The sequence below is a fragment of the Anabrus simplex genome, chromosome 11 (genome assembly GCF_040414725.1).
Source record: "Anabrus simplex isolate iqAnaSimp1 chromosome 11, ASM4041472v1, whole genome shotgun sequence".
NCBI lineage: Eukaryota > Metazoa > Arthropoda > Insecta > Orthoptera > Tettigoniidae > Anabrus > Anabrus simplex.
This window is the reverse complement of record NC_090275.1, coordinates 106,188,879-106,197,941: the sequence shown is the minus strand read 5'-3', so window position 1 is coordinate 106,197,941 and position 9,063 is coordinate 106,188,879. Positions and strand designations below refer to the sequence as shown.

Sequence of the window (9,063 nt, the reverse complement as noted above, 5' to 3'; positions counted from 1 at the left end):
TCCAGACACATGAAACACGTTATCCTGATTTTGAAAACAGAATTTTGGATTTGCAAAACAAATCTCAAGACATTCAAGAAAAGGAAGAGAGACACAAAGACAAATGTAACAAGGTGAGGAGGCTGATATATCTAAACAAGGAGGACCAGCTGAGGATGAGACTGGAAGTCGAGATGATGAACACGAAGAATCAGAACATGAAAGAAAAGATTCAACAACTGGAGGCAGATATCAGGGCCCTGAAAGAAATAGGAGTTCAGGCGGTGGTTCCTCAGGATCAGCTCGTAGCAACAGATCGAGCTCGTGGAAAAGGGAAGAACATTCGCCTAGTATTAATAACTTAGATTAACCATGAGTGTTGAGGTCATCAGTCCAGAAGACTGCATGTTTGAAGATTCCATCCTCAATTGAAACTCATTTCTTAACAGTGATTCTGTACATTTATCCTATTTATACCCAGTACTCAACAAATTCCAGGATGAAATATATCAGTGATAATTAGGTTGGTGGTTTCCAGGGATTGAAATGAACCAGAACAGTGTGAAAAAATGTTTTGTGAAAAAGTGACCAGCTCTGTTGTATTTTGTGAATTCTTTTTATTGCTTTCTCATTATTATTCTTCCTTAGTATTTGTACCACATGCTGGTGGGATCTGCTGATTTGGTTCTCTGTCACCGTTTGAGATGACTGTGTGTTCTGGTCAGGGTGCAGATCTTCATGCAGGGTATCAAGCCAACATCTACATGCATATCAAAACTAGGCTTTGCCACTGTTGCTGCTTCTGCTCGAAGTATGTGGTCATACCAGCATAGATGACTTTCCCTTGATGTATAGTCAGTAGGTCTAAGAATTAATGTCTAGCCTAAATGTTTCCATCTATGGACAGTCAGTCTACAATATAATATTAAGTCCACAGAAGAATGTATAACAACTCATAACACCCCCTTCCGTATGTTGAAGTTCATCTACATCTAAGTCTAATGGTAGCATGCATACAGAAATCTCTACAGGAAAGGAAAATGTAATGTTATAGGAAGAGTACAGAATATTTATTAAGATGGAGTAATAATACAGTTCAGTGATATGTCAGAAGGGATCTTCTTCATTATCTTTCTCATTCAGTACATGTAGTTTCAACCTGTAGTATGTAATTTAGAAATCCTGAGAACAGAGGTACCTACTGTACTTCTTTATTTAAAAAAAACAATCTTATTATCACGCACCTTGTAATGATAGTTTATTAGCATTTTGACAAAATTATTAGACATTAAACATCTTTAGACTTTCCTATCCTTTAGTAGTACATGTTTCATTTAGTATCTAAACATCATCAGCTACAGCATGTTTAGGTGACATAATTAAACATATTCTTCTCATATTAGTCTTAAAACATTCACAACACCATAAAAACTTTGACTTTGTTAAGCCTTGAAGGGGACGAGGGAGTGGGGGGGGGGAGGTAAACGAAATTAACTATATCTAGTCTTAGATTAAAAGCGTATTGCCTAAAACACTTGTGATAACATATAAAATATATTTAGAAAGATAGTCTTTGTGTTAACATGCGATCTCATATCTACTAAGAAAAAAGAAAAAAAATATTCCCATCGTTTTGTAGTATCTTGTCTTGTTTAAAAGATTCTTAGTAATGTACATATGAAGAAAACTGGTGATGTTTGCAGTAAAATCTGACACTTCATTAGAGAAAAGAGTATGGATGTCTTGCATTTTGAGTGTGTTTTTTAGCACGTTGATGACTGAGCAGGTGAAGTTAGATCTTACACTGTCGACTGAGCATTTTAGTGCGTTTTCATGTTTTTATACAAAAATAACTGATAACCTTATTTACAGTCACAAACATGCTTTGGATTCAGCAATGTTTGAGCTATGCATGCATACCTCATTTTTAAAAATTGGAGCAAAACCACTAACTTTTATAAATACATTTATAAAGTCATTTTTTCTACTTTCAATTTCTTTAAATTTTCACAATACATATTAAAAACATGAAACGTTATGTAGTCACACACACCAATATATATTTATGAAACAATCATTGAGAAATGAAAAAATTACATTAATTGTGGAAATTGGCTCTAGCTGTCGGTTGCGCGAGACCATGTGGCTATGAAGCTGCTTCGGTGATACCAACTTAGTATCATAATAGAATTAGGTTCTGATCATGTTCTACTACCTGGTATTATTTTTAATGAACTACAAGCACTGCGGAATGTGTTTGAGCACTGCTGATGTTTGTAGTATGTTGAAGCGGATATATAAGCACTAGAATTCAACGCCATACATCGTTTGACCTGCACGGAACATTACGATTGACGTACGGTGCACGGTGCTCATATTCAAAGTGTTAGGTGGTTGGTGGTTTGCAACTCGATCCTAATTCTGGAAGTGTCATTCGGTGTCAGACACACATTGATCTAGCAGTGTATGTAACTATGTTTGCTGCTAACAATGAGCTCTCTTAACATCTGGGACATTGCTACAACCCCACGCGACAACTAATGTTAAGTGCTAGTAACTAGTTGATTTAGCTACTTGGTTTTAAACATCTTTTTCTAATGAGTAATTTGTTCAGACCCTTGCACACAGTGTACATCATGGACAGGTAATGTTACAGACATTTTAGTCTATCATACTTATTATTAAGTGTATGTTTGTCCACCCCGTAATCCCCTTTCCTCATATGGGTTCGGGGATGAAGTGGGATGAAATTATATGGCACCATTTTATAAGTACGGCCATTGGTACTTATTATTTAGTGTATGTGAAAATATTCTCCATTATTTTCATTTCACTGGTTTATTTTAGACATTTGTTCCACAAAGATTAGCTGCCACTTCCAGGTTTGATTCCGGCTCTGCCACGAAATTTGAAACGTGGTACGAGGACTGGAATGGGGTCCACTCAGCCTCAGGAGGTCAACTGAGTAGAATGGGGTTCAATTCCCACTTCAGCCATCCTTGAAGTGGTTTTCTGTGGTTTCACACTTTTTCCCCAGGCAAAAGCCAGGATCGTACCTAACTTAAGGCCACAACCGCTTCCTTCTCTCTTCCTTGCCTATCCCTTCCAATCTTCCCATTTGGCTGATGACCCTAGATGTAGGCCTCTTTAAACAAAAAGCAAGCAACCAATCCTCCCATCCTCCACAATGCCCCTGTTCAGCATAGCAGGTGAGGTACTGATCCTCCTTCCCAGTTGTATCTCTGACCAAATGTCTCACACTCCATGACACTGCACTGAGTCGGGGGGGAACTAATCCTGGAGGGTAAATGGATTTTTTTTAAAAGGAATTTGTTCCACAAAGTGAAAATTAGAAGTTATTTGCAATGTTATAGTGTACACACCTTTGCTAAGTGCAATGAGATTGTTGTATAGAACAAAATTAAAATTTGCGACTGCTAACGTAAATATAACAGAAAAATAAGAAACAAGAAAATATGGTAGGGTGCTTCTGTTAAAAACCATCATGTCTCCACTTTTTCTTTTCTTTTTTTTAATGCTATTTGTTTACGGCATTGACCTATATAGAGATCCTTTGCTCCTATGTCTCCACTTACAATCTTACATTGTTGCACCAGAGCATTCATTTCTGAAAGTGTCAACAAATTTATTAAAAACATATTTTTGTACTGGATATTAATTCTGTTGTGATTAAGAGTTGGTTAGTCAAGGGCATAACTGTTCTGGTTCATGAAATTTTCTATTTCTATTTCAACCCCTAGCTGCTGCAGCTTATACTGAAGATGGACTTAATGGCATGATATGTATGAGGTAAAAATAAGAACTGAGGATTAAATACATTTCTAATGCATGAAATGCTGGATTAACATTCTTTCAATATTTATTGCTTTTCTCATGAGCACATAAATATTTTAACAACATTCTTTTTCAGTGGTTTTTTCAAAACTGACGGAAAATCCTCTCAATATTTCCCTGAGTGTTCTATAACTTTTTTAGATCAGGTATTAAACATGACATAACTTTAAAGATTTTCAGTCTGTTGAACATTAATTATATCACCTATAACACTATATCATACCTGAAAAAAAAACAAAAAAAAAAAATGTTATTAAGCAAAGAATGACATGTTTTGTTCTTGAAAGATTCTACTAAATCACACTTTTAAAAATAATTGATGAAAATTATTTAGAAATGTAGACACATTTACAAAGGAAGTTCAATATATAATGCAACACATTTCTTTCCTAAAAGCAGACTGGTTTTATTGAGGATTCAAATAAACCATATTATTCCCTGATCCTTTTGCTACAATACTCTATTTTTTAACATAATCTCTGCCAATGCTACTGTCTTATGCCACTGAAATGTGAGGGCCTATATGCCTGCATGGTACCACTCGACTGGTCCATGTCGGAGCCAATGTTGTGCTGCATCGGTAACTTCCCCCACTTTCCATGTAGTGCTTTCCGCAGAGTGCATCCTTCATTGGGCCAAACAGATGGAAGTCAGAAGGCGCGAGATCTGGGTCATAGGGTTGCAACACCCCCTAACAATGGTAATAAATGACGTGCGTCATAGGGACGTGTGCACACAAGATGAATATTAAAAGAGCAATAATTCATAACAAATCAGATAATAACACAACAAACAAGGAAGAGTGCAGGAACCAACCCATAATGGAAGGAGAGAGAAGGGGATCGAGGAACTACGAGGCAATACAACATCAAAATGACACCGAAATTTTCATAAAATTAAAATATAATTAATAAATAATAATTTACATTACACTAAATTACAAAAAGAAAGAAAAATCTGAGAAAAAATAATAAAATAGTAGGAAGTATAATAAATTTTCATTAAATAAATAATCTACATGTAAATAAGGTTAATTCTGAAGTAAATAAATTCATTACATTCTCCAAGCTACCCTGGTGCACCAGCCCCTTACCTTACACATTTTTGAAAATATCTACATTAAATAAAATTTAAGATTAACACAGGAAAAATGGGTTAGATGGCAAATCGAGGGCCTTTGACAGCACCCAGCGGAGGTTAGGTCCCCACAATACCCACATAAATAAGGTCATCTGACATATCACGTTAAAACACAAGGGAACACAAATCTCAACATAATGTCGGTACACAAGTTCCCACCGAAAAGGAGTATAGCCCAAATAAAAATAATTTAAAATCGCAGAAGCAATAGAAGGCTAGGGCGATAAATAAGACTCCCAAAACATATTAAAATAGAAAGAGCCAGTTAACTTCACAACACGGAGACCAAAAAAAGGAATATGGCATGAGAAGAAAAACAATTCATAGTAATCCACACGGAGCACGTACAAGATGCAGTTATCTTGGCCAATACCATATGCAATAATAATAAGTTACATAACGGCCAAGTACAAGAGATAATCAACAATAGAAGATAAGAAAAGCCCAGACCCCAAACATTTCGCGATAGGGCTGCCCAAGACCCTTGACTTAAAACAGGAGATGTTACAACTGCATTGTTGAAATATGATGTTAATATTACGTGGGATTACACACATAATTAAGTAAATATCACCTTTAATACCCGCAATAGAAATAAAACAAGGAATTTCCAACCCAATCCAAGAAATAGGTATCCATGAGAAATTAAAATTTATAAAATCAATAATAATAATAATAATAATAATAATAATAATAATAATAATAATAATAATAATAATAACATTTTTTAAAAATTGAAAAATTAGTGCAGCATAGCATTAGCTCGAAATACGGACAAGAAAGCTGAAATACATGAAAGGATGCACCAAAACCAAACAGAGAATCACAACACCAAACACCGGAGCAAACACGAATACAGCAACATTAGCGATACATACAAAATTTTAAAATAGTAACCGCACACGCATCCAGGAAATAACACAGAAAACTTACACAAATACTCAGGTAAACAAATGAATACCAGGGAAAACAATGTTAAATCAATGCAAATGCGAATTTCAAAAGTTATGCAGACAATAATGACCTTCACTGCTACACAGGACGCTCACTTGAAACTAGAACACAATAACACCAAACTTAGTTAAAACACAACCTATAATATAAATGACACACCCCAAGAAAACAACATTAACACAAATAAATCAGAAAGGCTTACTTACAGAGAGGCCATATGCCTGAGTAACCAATGTGTTTCGAACTAACACTAATATGCTCACTAGAAATCATATAATTAAAGTTACACACTACAACACACGACTATTCTAATATTAGAGAAGAAAATTTATACAATCACAATCCCCTGCTGAGGTAGTGATACGTTCTTAACCAATACCCGAAGGTAGGTTCATTGTTTTTTGTGTTGGTAACCACTCCATTTTCAGCAGTCAATGTCCGCTTCCGTTCAAGCCAACCAGTCGACAGACACGCTCAGATCTAGGCCACAAGGAGTGACACCATCCAGCCTCGCAACGCGCCCTGGCGGGCTCCGTAAAAACACACATTGCAGTAGCAATACACGCACATAGATAGCGTAAGAGTACATGTTGCTGTCCACAGTACGATCAAACACACTAGATATAACTTGCAGGAACATTACGCGCTGTCATGCCCCAATAGCCATACATACAATGAGTAGTATTATCATCCACTTAGTCAAATAGGTGTTGAATTCCAGTTTCAAATAGATAATGGCAATATTACCGCTCATCACATTGGCACATTGTCAATAAAGCAGAGTCCAACAGTAAAATGCCTAATTCACAAAATGTTACTTGTGCGGATAGTGCACACAATTTAACAAGTGTCGCGTAGACAGTTGATACTCCAAATTATATTACATTATTAATGTTTCTTTTGCGTAATAACACCTCAGGGTGGATGAGGAAGAGCAGTCCACTGAAGTTTTGTGAGCTCCTGTCGGGTGCGCAGACTTGTGTAAGGTCTTACGTATGCATTTTTATGGCTGCGAACATGCTGAAGTCATTTCTTCAATTTCCTTAGTGTAGCACAATACACTTCAGAGTTGATCATTTCAACACAAGAGAGGAGATCAAACAGAATAACCCCTTCAGAGTCCCAGAAGACCATTGCCATGACTTTACCAGCTAAGGGTATGGTTTTTGAACTTTTTCTTCATGGAAGAGTTGGTGTGGCGTCACTCAGTGGATTACTGTTTTGTTTCCGGTTCAAAGTGATGGATCCCACCTGTGACAATGTTTGACAAGAAATTGTTATCTTCAGCCTCATAACGAGCAAGCAATTCCGCACAATGTTTCTTCTTTGCTCTTTTCGGTCTTCTGCTAGGTTGCAGGTAATAAATCTCATCCCTCCGCTAGGTCATAGGATATAAAATTCATGGTTTTGATCCGTACTGAATTCTGATCACAATAATTATTAAATTAATGTCATATGGTCCACCATTTTCAATACTATATTATGCAATATTATTGAATTACATTAATAAACTAGAGACTAGTTTCGGCCTTGGCTGACCATCTTCAGCCTTAATGTAATACATCTAATAACTAACCCCCCTCCCCATGGCACTACAGCCCTTGAAGGGCCTTGGCCTAACAAGAGAGACCGCTGCTCAGCCCGAAGGCCTGCAGATTACGAGGTGTTGTGTGGTCAGCACGATGAATCCCCTCAGCCGTTATTCTTGGCTTTCTAGATCGGGGCCGCTATCTCATCGTCAGATAGCTCCTCAATTCTAATCACGTAGGCTGAGCGGACCTCGAACCAGCCCTCAGGTCCAGGTAAAAATCCCCGACCTGGCCAGGAATCGAACCCGGGGCCTCCGGGTAAAAGGCAAGCACGCTACCCCTACACTACGGGGCCAGTATCTAATAACTAAACAAAATGTAAAAACACAAAATTGATATAAAAACTAATGTACAATACACACAATTAACATTAAAATCTGGGATGAACTAAGTGTGAAATCTGAAAAATAAATTAGGTCCTAAATTCTTAGCATCTGGAGTATGCTCATCATCCAGGATCTTTCTTGTATTGATATTCATAGAATAGTTAGTTCCATCACTGCTAATCATTACAATTTCAATTGCAAAACGGGAACTGGTAAATGTTGATTTTGTAGTCAGATCATCAATAAATCTACTTGAGTGGTGTTAGCAGTATACAAGCCACTGGATGCCACTGTAAATAACCACCAGCTGATGCAGAACTGCTAGATGGTGTTTCACATTGACCAACGTAAATAAAATGTTATGTTCCTGTAGTGCTTGTTAAAATCATACTGAAATGCTGTTGGACATTGTCAGGACAGCACATGAAGATATGGTTAAAACTGACACATGCCGCAATGGGAGGTTAACTTCATGGACACCTCAATGAATTGCGAATTTATACTAGCAGGTTCTTGAAGAGCAGCACAACATACGTAATGTCCAGCACTGTGCTTCTAAATGCTTATGCATTACTTCATTTATGTGACTTATCTTCGACTTCTATATAATTTTAGGACTTCAAATTTATTAAATTGTATTATAACTTCACACCTAGCTGTATTTGCAGGCTTATTCACTGAACTATTCACCAATTCTCATAAACATATTTGAAGCACAGTGCCGGACATTACTTCTGTTATGCTGCTCTTCAAGAACTTGCACCTTGCTTCATTTAAATGACTGATCTTCGTCTTCTTTGGATTTTAGGATCTTACAACATGCAGTACTAATCCCTATAGTGTTATAGTGCTTCTTGAACTGCTTTTAGTGAAAGACTTATTATTTACTTATTGTTTTCCTAAGCATTGTTTTTTTTTTATTTAATCAGCTGATGATGACCCAGAAGAGTGGTCGAAACTGGTACCGCTTTTAATCAAATAAGAATGTAACTTTACATTTCTTATTTTCCTTGTATTGAATAGGTTGAACCACTTTATTTCTTGTTTCCAATTTAATTTTCCTGTAGACAGACATGCACATCCATATAAAGGTAGTACAGTCATTTGTAGACGGAGGAATTGAATGAGGTGTAAATTGCTGGGAACCAACAGGTTCATGTTACAAGAGTGCGTATGCATAGTTTGGAAGGTGTTCCTACAAACAGAATGTGATCAGAGTA

At 36.7% G+C, this 9,063-nt stretch overlaps 1 protein-coding gene across 1 annotated transcript in view; it reads right to left on the bottom strand.

The window, feature by feature from the left end:
* Positions 1-1,639: 1,639 nt before the first annotated feature.
* The window catches only part of BTBD9 (BTB (POZ) domain containing 9), a 154,987-nt gene continuing 147,563 nt past the window's right edge, over positions 1,640-9,063 (bottom strand). Inside the window, exon 10 of the mRNA XM_067155401.2 lies at positions 1,640-4,525. Within this exon, the coding sequence (XP_067011502.2) occupies positions 4,331-4,525 (195 nt within the window). The 3' untranslated portion in view covers positions 1,640-4,330. The remainder of the gene's footprint in view (positions 4,526-9,063) is intronic.